At 39.2% G+C, this 14,089-nt stretch overlaps 1 protein-coding gene across 7 annotated transcripts in view; it reads right to left on the minus strand.

The window, feature by feature from the left end:
- Positions 1 to 442: 442 nt before the first annotated feature.
- arhgef1 (Rho guanine nucleotide exchange factor (GEF) 1) overlaps positions 443 to 14,089 on the minus strand; it is a 46,978-nt gene continuing 33,331 nt past the window's right edge. For 5 of the 7 annotated variants that reach the window (XM_017309699.2, XM_008431271.3, XM_008431270.3 and 2 more), the window contains 19 exons: positions 13,190 to 13,201; positions 12,389 to 12,547; positions 10,303 to 10,493; positions 10,064 to 10,210; positions 9,714 to 9,796; positions 9,485 to 9,610; positions 8,278 to 8,392; positions 7,614 to 7,714; positions 7,398 to 7,472; positions 7,226 to 7,301; positions 6,562 to 6,729; positions 6,389 to 6,476; positions 6,197 to 6,310; positions 5,681 to 5,727; positions 5,435 to 5,581; positions 5,207 to 5,332; positions 4,940 to 5,124; positions 4,413 to 4,517; positions 443 to 3,434 (listed from right to left, as the gene is read on the minus strand). In XM_017309699.2, the coding sequence (XP_017165188.2) occupies positions 4,443 to 4,517; positions 4,940 to 5,124; positions 5,207 to 5,332; positions 5,435 to 5,581; positions 5,681 to 5,727; positions 6,197 to 6,310; positions 6,389 to 6,476; positions 6,562 to 6,729; positions 7,226 to 7,301; positions 7,398 to 7,472; positions 7,614 to 7,714; positions 8,278 to 8,392; positions 9,485 to 9,610; positions 9,714 to 9,796; positions 10,064 to 10,210; positions 10,303 to 10,493; positions 12,389 to 12,547; positions 13,190 to 13,201 (2,035 nt within the window). In that variant the 3' untranslated portion in view covers positions 443 to 3,434; positions 4,413 to 4,442. The remainder of the gene's footprint in view (positions 3,435 to 4,412; positions 4,518 to 4,939; positions 5,125 to 5,206; positions 5,333 to 5,434; positions 5,582 to 5,680; positions 5,728 to 6,196; positions 6,311 to 6,388; positions 6,477 to 6,561; positions 6,730 to 7,225; positions 7,302 to 7,397; positions 7,473 to 7,613; positions 7,715 to 8,277; positions 8,393 to 9,484; positions 9,611 to 9,713; positions 9,797 to 10,063; positions 10,211 to 10,302; positions 10,494 to 12,388; positions 12,548 to 13,189; positions 13,202 to 14,089) is intronic. The other 2 variants (XM_008431274.3, XM_008431276.2) reach the window with 2 other exon arrangements.

The raw sequence follows: 14,089 nt of genomic DNA on the forward strand, positions 1-14,089 counted from the left end.
ACTTTCAAGGAAATTATTGTTGTTTTGTGTCTAGGTTTTTTTCAGTGGACATAAAAAGTGTAAATCCCATTTTTTATGTCCAAATGAGTAATTGAGTAAGTTGTCGTCATTAATCCTTAATTTCTGAGAAATAAAAAACATAATTGCACAAATTTTGATTGAGATGGTTAGTATTAGAGTTAATAATCAGATAAAAAAATGTTTTGGAGGAATTTTTTGGTTCCTGACACTATTGCATGATAAAACACTCCCCGGGTCAAATTGACCCACGGACATTATTGCTGTACCTCAGAAACGAACATAATAGGAGGGTTAACCAAATCTCATTATTTCTCAAGGTTCTCTGAAGGTTTTTTTTAATTTTTTTTTATGTGAGGTCCTGGAACTGGTCAACAGACGCAGATGTTACACAGAAGAAGAAGAAAAAAAAATGCAGCACAACAATAGTAACACTTTTTTATTTTCATTTTATTTCCCCAGTTTATTTTTAAAAAACAAAACATAAAAAAAAAATACACAAACGTACCACAATTTTCCTTAGGTGTACATCTTTTAAGAGCCTCTTACAGCATAAAAATCAATACCAAATACACAATATAGTTCTCGATAATCCTTTTTTTTTTTCTTATACGATCAACAAGCTGGAAGAAGGAGCAGTGTGTTTGTTTAATGAAGGCTCTGGCTGGCCGAGTGGGCTCAAGTCATAAGGATTTAATGGAGTTTGAAACAAAAAGGGAGGAAGTCAGAACCTAAAATATAATTACCATAAATATGAATTAACATTCTGGGATGATATCTTACTTATTAATCATTTAATTATTTGTCTTTTTCTTACAAGCCCTTTAAGAAGCAAACAAATCAATGGACAGAAGAAGGCACCACTATATAAACACACTTTACACATGGTATATAGAAAATATGAGAAAAAGCATCAAAGAAAGGTAGAAACGGGGAGAAATGTCTTTAATGGTTGCCAGCCAATGAAGCCTGCAGGCATCACGAGTGCTTTCTGAGTTTTTCAATCAGATAACCGGAGTTCCAACTAGTGAAAAAGCTGCATTTCATATCAGACAGCCACACTTTTAAATGTTAACAGAATCGGTCATGGTTAGATTATTTGCATGTTTGCTAAATTCATCGGTGCATTGACTGGTTGCAGACATTCCTCCCCATTTTACAGAAACAGGAAATGCATAGCACATCATTACAAGAGTTTCTTTAAAAAGCAATGGGAAAAAAAGTAATAACATCCCCAACCTATTTCTAAGTACATTAAATGAAACTCCTGGTAAAACTATGTAGTCGGGCAAAGGAAAATATGCTATGAAGACAGATAAAGTGCCTTCAGACTATCTTTTACTGCATACAGTTTAAAGAAGAAGACATGAGGGAAAAAATGGCAGTATAGTTTAAAAAAAAAACAGACATGATTCTGGTTCTTGTGGCACTCAAGTGACTAAATGGTGTAAATATATTGAGGTTCAGTAGGTTCAGAAGGTAGGATCTGTTGTGGCAACAATGAGAATGCATATCAGGAAGTGATCATGATTACAGTGCGACATTGGAATGAGACAACAGCTTTCCTTCCTTCAAATCCTGAAAGTGTCATTTGTTACATTGTCTAGTTTTAAGCATGTTCTAGCCTTTTTTCTCTGCAGGTTCCATGCAAACAGTTTGGTAACAGATTCTTTAACAGTGCTTGGCCTCTTGCAGCTAGATTTCTTATGCACCTGGTCACCTGAACGATGGTTACCGCAGTTGGTTAACGTCACTGTGGTGTAAGCAAGACATCAGAGACCTGCAAATACTGCTGCAATTTGGTCATAAAGCTTTAAAAGTCCTAATAATATTTACCAATACATTCTTTTAGTATATCAACTGTATTTCTTTTTTTTTATTTATTGAAAAACACTTTTTCCACTCTCAAATGTGCTTTGTTATGTCTTTGGTCCTGTGTGCACAGTCTCAATCATGCCACTACCTAGGAATTATACTACAACAATTATAATTACAATCAACTGCTGAGTAAAATACAAAGGCAGGAAAAGCGTTGATACAAATATCGCTAGTTGGGACTTTATAACGAATAATATACGCATCTAATGTCATATAATACAAACCTTAACCCCAACTGAAGCATGTTTCGGATCAGAAGTTGCAAACTCTCGATGCTGCAGAAACGGCGCGTTTATGAACAAGTCTGAAGTTTCTGACGCTTCTCAGGTGCGAGTTCAGATTTCATCAGCTCAAATCCTAAACTCGGGTTCTCTCCGCGGTCCTCTTCGTGACCTTCTATCAAACTATCCAAAGCCAAAAAAAAAAAAAAAAAAAAACTCCAAACATGCTTCGCAGGCTCGTCTGTTTTCTCTCTTTCCACCTTTGATGTGCATCACATATCCCAGAATTCCTTCTGCACCTTGTCCAACCTTTTGCACGCCGCTCTCGCCTCGACCTGGCCCAGTGTTGTAACAGTATCAGTAAGATGAGGCAACTCGCTGACCTAAAAAAAAATCCTCAGAGGAATAAATAAAAGCAGTACATACAAACACGTCTCCATTATCAACAGCATGATTGCCTATAGTGCCGCTATTCATAAATGTTTTACTGAGATTAACAGAAAGGAAATTCCAAATAAACACGTTCTCAAATTAAAAACCCGGTAACACACATACACACACTTTCTTGCATGCATCCTTCCGAGACAGAGGGCTGCTTACATAAAGCCCAACTGGTGAAAAACACGTACTGAAGCAGAGTTTAAATAAGAAATTTTGTGGTTACAGTGTGTTTTTAACTCGTCTTGATCAGAAAAAAAAAGTGCATCTTTGTTGTACTTTGGCATAAACTAGAAACAATACATACCAGCAGTTTTTTTTCTTCTAATAATCCTTCTAATGCTACATTACCCTTTGAGGGTTTGTTTTTCCTGTACATTGCTATTCTTGGCATTACTGTCAATTATGTTCCAGCATACATGTCTCGGGTGTGCATATGTGTGTTACAGCAGAAAGAAAAGACTACATTTCATTAGGCAGCACGTCTCTCACACCAAAATATTGCTTCATTACTTTTGGCACCTCTCTGCAAAAACAACCTCCCACTCAAAAGCAGGATATCTCCTCTTTTTTTTTGTTTTTTCTCCATTCCATACCTTTGTTTCAAACATGCACCCAAACAGACAAACGCACGCACACACACACGCGCACACGCACAGACCTCCCACGCTCCATCACAGAGCACAAAGCCATTACACTCCTCTGGCAGACGAAAAACTTCCTGCTTTGGCAGCAAACAGCTCTGATACAAATATATAATAGTGACAGCTTGGATCCAGGCAAGAAGTTTTTTTTTTTTTTTTTTGAAGAGGAAGGAGTTGGAAGTTCCAGGGAAGCCTCTGAAAGTCACGTTGTTCTGAACAAGAGCCAGAAGAAAACCTGAACACAAGGACATGAGAAAGAAAGAGTAACAAATATTATGTAGTTGAAGAAACAGATAGTAATCAGAGGCTTTGGTTGCGGAGGAGACGGGTTCTCAAAATTTTTAACATCCTAGTTTAATTGCATCTTTTTGCTACTCAAGATATTTTTTTAATTAAAAGAGTTTGACTTCATGGTGTTTTTCATTGTAATTTCATGTGTAATTTTGTTCTTCTGCAATCCTAAAGGCAAAGTGAATCTGAGGCAGTAGCAATGTGTATGTGAAGAGACTTAAACTTATATTCAATGAATATTTTACTAGAGCAGCATAACTTAAGAGAACTGAAGCAATATTTTTCTGTCTGACAGGGAGCTCTGAATATATTTTTTACCCCAGTTAACATTCTTCTGTTCAAAACAACCAGCCGCTTTTCTCAGTAGTTTAACACTTTTTATTAATTTCTCTGAATGTTGAGTTGGGAAAGTGAAGGCAAACAGCCACCACTGGAATAGCATTACAAGCTGCTATTTAGACGTTTTATTTTATATCACTATAAACTGTTAGTTTAAAAATCAACGTATCTTTAAAAACTAGTTGTGTTTTACTTGTATTTTATGTTTTGACATTATTACTGTTGTCTTGCCATGATCAAAAACGATAAAAGTGTCATTTGTTTATTATCTGAACTGATGCTAGAAATGAACAAAGTTTCAGTTTTTCCAGAAAAGACAATCTTTTTTTTTTTCTTCCAGAGGTCTAAAAACCAAAATTCTCTTTTTGACAACACTTTCACATAAAAGAGAGAAATTTGCAGTTAAGCATTTATCCTTCTGAAGCAAAAGCTTACAATCTTAGAAAAGTGCCACCGCAGTAAAATACATTCACGTTTTTTTCCCCTATCAAAAGCAGACTTTTGATAGTCTTATCCGCACAATAAAACATACATAAAAATGCGCCAGATGACCGAATTCAGGGATCTAGTTTGGCGTTCTCACCTTGTCGCCAGCAGGTGGCAAAGTGGCATCTTACTGGAAGTTGGCGGCTTCCAGCGAGAGCTCAGAAAGGACCTCACTCAGCTTGTGATGCTCCTCTTCCACAGCCTGAAACACAGAAAATCAATATCATCTCAAGAATTGAGAACAAACTCACTTACAGACACACGCAATTCAGCCTCCTCCTCTTAACATCCACCTTTTGTCTCCCTCGCCGCTTCCCTGACACATCCCATTGCGTGCGCCGGACATAATGGCCATTTTTAGACAAGTCCAATTTTACAAGGCAATTTTCAGCAAAGCAGTAACAGCAGTGGTTAAATGGTTTTCTATTCTCCAGTTTCTCTTTGCTACCATTTGGCCCTATTTTGTCCACTGCTCGCTCCTTACTTAAGTTATCGTCGCTGAAATGGCCAGCCACGCCGTTCCTTTCCACTCGGCTTCAATCTTTTCTCCTCACATCTTTATCTGCCTCCGTCATACAATCTGCTCTCCTCCTGAGACTCCCATTCATCTCCGTCCTTATTCACCTGTAGTCTCTGTATCATTTGCAGCAGGCCGTCCAGCCTCCTGCTTACTTCGTCCCTTCTCTCCTGGGACAAGACCAGAGGGGCACTGATGCTCCCGTCTTCATCTTCTTGCTTTGCTCCATCTTCCTCCGTAGAAGGACTGGCGTTCACCTGCACGTGTCCGGTGTCCGTAGACTCGCTTTCTTCTGTTATTGAAGATGGCTCAGGTTAGAGAAAGCAGCTCACAGTTGAATCATTTTAGCAGTAAAACATCTTCAAATTCTTAACCTGCTGGCTGAGGGGCCTCAGTTTCATCAGAAGGCTTCTCTGGTTGCTCCTCTTCATGTTCTTCATCGGGCTGCGAGTCCTCTGACAGACTGATGCTGCCGATCAGCAGTCTTTTAAGTGACATGACTAACAGAGAAGACAAATTTAGCAGTTTGATGAGTACTGGAAAGCACATTTTGGAAGGCAGGAACCAAACAACAAAGAAGCGTGAGCGAGACGACTGATCACCTTCATCCAAAGCGCCGTCAGCCACCTTCTCCTGGTTCCTGCTGGAGTGATCCAGCACCTGATCGAGGCCCCTGTCGGTCAACATCGCTATCAGCTTGACTCTTGGATGAACAGCGTTGTGAACTGTCACACTGTCCCTTTCTTGATCTGGAGATGGACACAGAGATCAGCTTTGGCCTTATAGAAATCTAAAGAAGGTACATTTTTACTAATCCCGTGTATTGGGATGCTCTAATGTGGCCTTACCGCCTCTTAAACCTCCATTCTCAGATGGATTCGATGGGACACTCAGCCTGTTTGAAAGAAAAAGGGGTAAGTCTTTTTTATTCCGCTTTAGCTTTTGAACATAATAACCCCAATCTTTAATGCATTTGTCTGAAAACTTTTCCTATAAATTATGTCAAACTAATCTAGACTAAACCTTCCAGAGTTGTCTGCCCTTAACCTCATGCTAAAGCATAAAATACTGAAGCTGTACTACACGTTTATGTCTACAGTAGGAAAGTTTATATCCAGTCTTTAAAAACATAACAAAAAAAAAAAAGAATATGGACACAAAGAGAGAAAGAAAGGCACAAGCAGAAAGATTTAACACTTTTCCAATTTCCATCCATAAAAAAATTTATTAAACATTCTAATAATTGTGAACTACTTTGAATCTTAAATCACATAAAATACAAAAGAAAATGGACTGAAGTTTGTGATTCTGCAAAGGGAAAATGTGAAAGCATAATTTTTTTTTTCCGAAACAAAAGCACATACGTGGTGGGACTGAGAGGAGTAATCCCAGCAGGAACTCCAGGAGGAACAGATAACCGCATGGGTGTTCCGCTCTTCTTCAGAACGTCAACCGTCGACTTTATTATATCATGCCAACTGCAAAACAAACAAGCTAATGAGTTCCTCATCTTTAGACTGAACACTTTTACTCTGACAGTAAGCTTTAACACTCACGTTTTCATTTCTGCAACAGACTGAGCCACCAGCTCGTAGATCTGTGCGCCACTGTCCCATGTGAATATCACATAAAAAGCCTTCCGATCTGACAGAATAAGAAATAAAAATGGAAATTAATCAATTTTAAGATGTACCGGAAGGACCTTTACTTACGTGCTACAAAAACGAACCTGTTGCCACTTCACGGAGGAACACAGAGTCCAGCTTTATAATTGGGCTCAGCATCTGCTTGCCCTCCTGTGCAGTCATGTTACTTTTACTCTGGCATTTTAGCAACATCTTGTCCTCCTGCTTCTGTGCAAGAACCAGCATATCGTCCAGCAGCAAGCAATGCACATCTAAGAAAAAGAAATGTTATCAGGTTCACAAAATGTCTTCTCTGCACTTTGTTCTTGGATAGTTTATAATAGTTTTTTTCCATTACTCACTGCAGTATTTTACTGATTCAAACTGTTTGAAGCCAGTAGACTGTTTTAATCTATCAAGTGGTTTTACTGTTATTACACACCGCTAATTTAAACTAATATAAAAGAGGAAGTCAAACTCCACCAGGTGCAGTTCAGCTGTGTTTCCCTTAAATTTAAATGTGAAATTATCAAAAAAGGGAAATGAAAAAATTGCATTGAACATTGGAAAGGTTTAGAATAGAACTGTTTCCCTTTGGAGCACAGACAATTTATTTCATAAATAAAACACTCCATTTTAAATTGGATTAGCATATTGTTTTCAAAAGTTTTATTCCAATAAATAGTTGTATATTAAATAATAGTTCAGCCAAATGCTTCATTTATGACCTTAAGGATTTCTTTGTATTAAATATGTGAATTTATTTACCGATAGCCTTCTCTTTGGTGACTCTCCAGACCAGCGGACCTTCAAAAAGCATCTTCCTCTGAGTCAAGTCAATGCTCTTAAACGGACAAAGGAAAAGTGTTGAGAAAAGCAAAGATAACAATAAAGAACAATAACTTGAAAACAATTGTTTTGTTTTTTTTAAGTAAACTACCTTATATTCAGTATAAAGCTCAACACTGGCTTTCAGCCCCGACGTGTCCAGTTTTCTCTGGTACTCCTTTAGAGTCTGGGAGCAAAGACAGACAGAGATCAGATTTCTGTTTGATAAGTCAACGTGGAAGCGGTAGGAGTCTAACAAACAGAGACCTTCAGGAGACAGTTGCTCGGTAACAACAGTTTATTGAGTGATGCATTATGGGGTTCTTACCAACATGTTCCCCATTGTTTTGACCTCTTCGTTGACATGGTTGAGGATCTTTCTGCAGCACTCTGCGCTTTGCTGGATCGACTCCTTCTCCTCTTTTTCCTCTGCAGAAACAGGCAGAAAACAGAGCCGAGGTCAGCTTTCACTAAACAAAGCAAATGACTTCAAACTTCAGTGCCACCGCAACTTCAAGTGCAAACTTCATAACAGTGAAATCTGGAAACATTCAACAGCTAAGTTCAATACTAATAAAACACTTATGTTGCTCTGTAAATGATTATTTACTCAGTGGAATGAAATAAAACCCTTGTACTTAAATTGACATAGAAAAGTGAAACTGATTTATTTGAAAAACAGTAATTTTCTAAATGAGCATAAATTAAAATATCTGAACCCTGTCATAAATAATCCAGCACAATTTACAATGTCTTTTAACAACACTTGATGTTTTACAAAGCAAAGATTATTAATCCCTGTACTAAACATCTTTAAGTAAATTATCCATGAACTAATTAGAACTTTCTCAAAGCTCTAATCTTTGTTATAGAGCTTTGTAATAAAAAACGTCTGCCATAAATTTTAAACAACCAAGTTCTGTATTTCAAATCCGAACTACTTTTTATTTTTACACAAGCGGTAGAAATGATAAGGGCACACATGCACAAACCTGTGTTCTTAGCAATGTTTTCCAGCAACAGTGGATATTTTGTCAGCCTCTGCATTTCGGTGGGAATAATGTCTTTGAGCTGCAGTCTGCGGCACTGGGGTTTACTCTCTGCCTCCTGAGGTTCAAGCACACACACACACACAGTCAAAGGAATGCCACTTACAGTTGAAACCAGAAATTTACATATACGTAAAAAAAGCATTTCCCCCACTCTTCAACATTAAACCATTCTAAATTTTTCCCGATTTTTGCCTAGTTAGGATTACCAAAATGTCTGTTTGCTAAATGCCAGACTATTGGTATCATACAGCTAGACTGTGGAACCAAAGGGGTGTGGCCTACAAGGGTAAAACAAGGGTGGAACCAAAGGGTGTGGCCTGTGCAACATGTGTAAAACAAACATGAAGAATCCCTGCATACTGTATCTGCTGTGGTCTAAATGCATTCAGGGTTTTAAATATAAGCAGATTTGTTATGTGATGTCATCAGCGTGTTATCTGGATCAGACTCTGCTGACGATTTTACAAGATCACACTGACACTCCTTCAAATATAACAGGCTGCTCTGTTGTGTGAGATCATGGGAGAAATCAAAGGAAATCAGCAATAATTTTGAGAAGACAATTTTGTCATAAATAAGTCTTGATTTATCTTTTGAAGGTGTCCAAGCGAGCAACTTTCATCTGTTCAAACTATCATATGCAAATATAAACACCATGTGAACATCCAGCCTGTAGATGGGCAGAACATTCAGACTGCCTACTGATCTCTGGGACCCTGGGTCAGCGGGTTTTGGTGTGGTTCGTCACCTCCAGATCAAAAGTAAAAAAACTTCAAAGGTTCAAGAAGCCAATCTCCCACTGTGGAGCATGGCGGTGGTGGCGTCATGCTGTTCTGACACATTTACAAAAAAGAATTCACAACAAAAGAAGATTATGTTGAAATACTCTAAACTTTCCCAGACATCCGTCAAGCTTGGGGACTAATGGGTTTTTCCAAATGGACAATGACTCCAACTATTTGCAAAGGTCAAAGGTTTCTGGTGATCATCACAATTTTCTGACCTCTCCCCATCGACAATCTCTAGATTGTGCTTACAAGGTATGTCTGCTATTTTTATGCAATGCATGTAATTTCTTTGACTTGTGAGTCCATGTATGCATGTAAATCTACATTTTGAGTAATTTATTTCAGAGTCATTGCGATACCTGTATAAAAGAGTTAAAGCGAGCGTCTTTCTTCTGTCTTTGCTTGATCTGGTCCAGAGCATAGGTCTGGTAACTGCAGAATCTGGCTGTCAGTTTCTGAAACCATTCTCCTTCGGGTCCACCAAACTGAAACAGACACAAGTAAACATGCATCATGCAGAGTGAAACTGAATAAATTAGAGAAATAATGAGCGAAATCAACAAATACAGAAAGGCAGGAGTCACTTACCCTGTTGAGCAGTGTGGGGCTGATGTTTTTAACGACGTAGTTGTCACTGACACGCAGTTTCTTCAGGCTTTCATAGAAGGTATCTAGAAGAGGAGACAAAAACAGACTTGCGGTCACCAGAACACCTCTTTCATACTTCATCCCCAGCTGTTAAACCAACAATAAACCATGTCAGCGTTTGTTCTGTCGCTCTAAATAGCTATCTTACAGACATAACCATGCTTAATCTCAGAATCCATGCACTATTAAAGTAAATCTAAAGTAAAAAAAAATGCAATTTTCTTTGAGATACAAGATATTTATCGAAGCCAAAATTTGTGAAGCCTGTGTGTGATTACAACAACACTCACAGTGCATGTCAATGATTTCCTCAAGGCTTGGGAAAATGGTCTCTAGGTCCAGGGCAGAGAGGATTTCCTCCCTCTCCAGCGGCTTGGCGAACACCCACTGAAGGACACTCAGCATTCTCACGTGGGCATGCTCCGTGGCAAACAACTCTAAGATGGAAACCAGGAAGTGCAGAAAGAGTAACATGAAACAGAGGCACGTGAAACATCTTTCGTTTTAATCACACTCCGCTGAATTTTACCGTTTATGACTTCCTGCCTCTTGGTCTCCTTCTTGCTGAGGTTCTTTAAGGTGTCAGAAGACGCCAGCACCCTCCAGCTGGGCGGGTCCTGCTCCAACTCCTGCAGGCGGGGGTCAATCTCCTCCAACTGTGGGGACGGGCTTGTTGGGGGCTGGCCAGGCACTTCAGACGGGAAAGCTGGTCCATCCAAACTAACACAGAAAAGACACATTAGCTTACAGCTGCTTAACCAGGTACAATGCAGGCAGTCTTTACAGTGCCCTCTACAGTTTATCCCACTCCTGGTAAAGTTTAGTAGCAAATGTTTTATTATAGTAGCGCAACATTGTGCTAAAAAAAAAAAAAAAAAAAAAAACTAGGAATAAAACATGAGTAAATTTAGCACCATATTCTCAAAATCTTTACAAGCAACTTTATAAACCATACTCTCCTACATATTTTAAGGTGCAACAACAAACTCTTGAAGGCAGATGTTGATGTTAGCTACGCAGGGAACCAGGGGCAATATTGCTTTTATTCAGGCAGAATAAAAGACACCACCTTAAGATCTTGAAAGAGCTTAAAGCTTCCAGAGCCTGTTGCCATAGCAACACTTGACCTGGACTTGGTTTTAGCATTTGATTAAAAAAAAACAAATACTGATTTTGGAATTCCCATTCCCATTCCCATTGGAGATTAAACTGAGGATGTCCATGAGCCAAAGAAACCAAGAAAACTCTTTACTAACGTCATTCTGGCCAATCAAAACTTACCAAACAGGATGGCCAAGACCCACATATCCAAAAAATGAACCAAAAGAAGTGGTGAGTTGAAGTCGATAGGATGAAAAAGAGCACAAAATGAATAGAATGTTTATTTTAAGATGATACCACCGCTGGGGTGAAATCCGGTTATTGGTTCTGTCTCACTTCATTGCAACCTCTCCAATATCTGTTAATAAATCCCAGGTTGAAGTGGTTTCCATAATACTACAGTTTCAGTTTTTGGATATTCAGTTATTTCACTGATGTAGAAAGGGGCAAGTTTAGGCCTGTAGTCATTTTTTAAAGGGTTTTCCTGAATAATGAAGATAAATGCACATCTGTCTCTGTTGAATAACTTCATGTTTTTCTCATTTGAAAAGTGACTAAAAGAGACAACACTGTCTCTTTTAGCCAGTGTCGTCTGGCTAAAAGAGGAGACGAAACTGAGTCCCAGTTTCTCAGTCCCTGGAGAAACTGGGGACTGACAAATTACTAACTAAAAGTTCCTATGTAAATCTAGAACAATACAAAGCTGTATTTATCCAATTAGTTTTTCCTACTCTTCACCAGTAAAACTGTAGAAGGCACTGCAAAAGATGCACAATAGATTTCTAGTAGCACACAGGTGTTTGTTTCTCTTGGGAAAGAAATTAAACTTCGGTATTCATGAACAGCAGTATTTATGATACTGCAAAAGAAAAATAAATCTTATCAAAGTGAAGCAGATGTTTACAAAATATTATCAGTTCAGGAAGATTCTCCCCCTTCAGGTCATCATTTTTTTCGTTGCATCTTTGGTTGCAATCAGTTCAGTTGGATGACTCTCAATCAGATGCTGCAATTTTATTCTTTCATTCAAAACAGCTCAATCCCAGCTATTTTTATACTACAATAACTTGACACAACTGCTTTAATAGAATCTGCATTTCAGTAATTTGACTAATGTTAGCATCACTTAGCTGGATCTCTGTTGAGTTAGGTCAGCTGCTGTAAAGTTACCGAATATTCATGCAAATACTTATTTACCACAGCATATTTTTAAACAACTGGCAGTTTTTAAAAATCATTTCACTTTGACATGATTTTTTTTCATCAGAGGACATGTGTAGACAATGATGTCGCTTATATAAAAAAATATAAAAGTTACTGAAAGAGTGGGTTTACCATTTGCAGATCTATAAATAACTGTATCATTGTAAAAGGTCCAAAAACATTAATATCTTCCTTTTACATCCCTATTTCAAACTGGTAGGTCTAGTGATTGTGTACGACATCCTGTCTGTCCCTGCTGTGAGCTTCTCCAGTCGTAGAGGCTTCAATGAAACAGGGACTGCCCATCTTACGGATGGAGGTGCTGCGGGGACAGCGGGGCAGGACTTGTTGCAGAAGACGGAGGCTGCAGGTCCACGTCGCTACGGGAGCGAGACTGTTTACGAGAAGAGCCACGACGCCGAGACGAGTGCCGGTCCACGCGGGCGCTCTCGCTGCGTCCTACTTTCCTGCTTTATGGAGGGAAGGTAGGAGAGGACGAGGGGGAGAGGAAGACGAGGGTGAAACGAAACAGGGACAGGATAAAGATGTGGGAGGAAAAAGAGAGAAAAAGAAACGCAGAGATCCAAAAGACAGTAGAAAAAATGAAAATTACAGAGAGGTGTAAGGATGGAGTTAAAATTTGAGTTCATTATCAGAATAGAGAGAATAATGGATGACTGAAATTAATTAAAGATTTACAGGTAAAAAAGAAAAAACTAACAAAGACAAATACTGACTGAAAAGTAAATATGCATGACATGCCATGCATATATTAGTATGACAAAAAACACAGAATTTTTTTTTTGACGTCATAGCATCTGAACGCCACGCAGCAAGTGTCTTTAGCCATGCATTGCCTCTACATTTAATTTAGTTTTATCTCTCCAGTTTCAAATAAAGCGGATATTTACAATCCAGCTGTTCTCCATAATCTAGCTAATCCGGCCGCATCGGTTTTTTACATACTTAGCCAGTTTGTGTTGCATCGTAACAGGAACACAAAACTCAGTGTAAAGTGCATTTGCTTATGAGAATCTGTCTGCATCATACTGTATGTGAACAGATATTGGGGCCTGAAGCGTGTCTCTGCTGTTTTCTCTGCTGACACCCACCTTGGCTTCCGTCTGCAAAAACACGGAACATCACACTGTTACACACTCTTCTTCGCCCTTCACACAGCTGACTTCAACCACAGTCACAACCAGAACATGCATGTACGCACACCCCAACATGAGTGACACCCTGGAGATGTTACTGAGCCACTGTCCGAGCTGCATGCCAGGTACGACGCCAAAAGCTCCTGGCAACAACATGGAATCACACAAGACGCAAGCAGAGATGCAGGGCTGGTCCTGACTTTTGACACACGGAAACACCTTAGGAAGCACATTGACTAAGCAGCTAAAATACGACTAAAGCTTGACTGAAGGTCGAAACTTCATTTACGGCTGAAAAGCTGCACCTTGAAAAGCAAATAATCGCTGTAATCAATAATCAAACTGTATTCATTACAAACTGATCAGCATTGTGAATATGTGCCTGATTCCAATGGAAGGAAAAAAACAAACAAAAAAAAGGTTGTAACAACTCTGCGGCTGAGGCCAATAAAAACTGCGATGAAGCTCTGATGTTAAAATGAGAAGAAACACACAGAAACAGAGAGACAGCAGAAAGGGAAAACACATGCCACTGTGAGGAACATGAATGAAGAAGGATAAAAGGGAGAGGGAAGGCAAGGGGGCTGAGTCCACGTTCACCTCGGTGAGGGTCCGTCTCAAAACTGCAGGCTCTGTTAGCTAGCGAGCAACGGGCGGCATGACAAGAGCTAGCACACAGCAGGGACAGACAGCTGGGGGAGTTTTACCACACTCCCACAGCCAGCGCAATTCAGACACATTCGGCTTTTTCTCCCCCGTTTTCCACTCTATCCAATGTAATCCCCATCTCTAGTCCTGAGCCAATACACTGACGTTAATCGGGTAATATTTTCTCTCCTGTCTTCATTCTTCCTT

The sequence above is a fragment of the Poecilia reticulata genome, chromosome 16, assembly GCF_904066995.2.
Source record: "Poecilia reticulata chromosome 16, P_reticulata-male-v2, whole genome shotgun sequence".
NCBI lineage: Eukaryota > Metazoa > Chordata > Actinopteri > Cyprinodontiformes > Poeciliidae > Poecilia > Poecilia reticulata.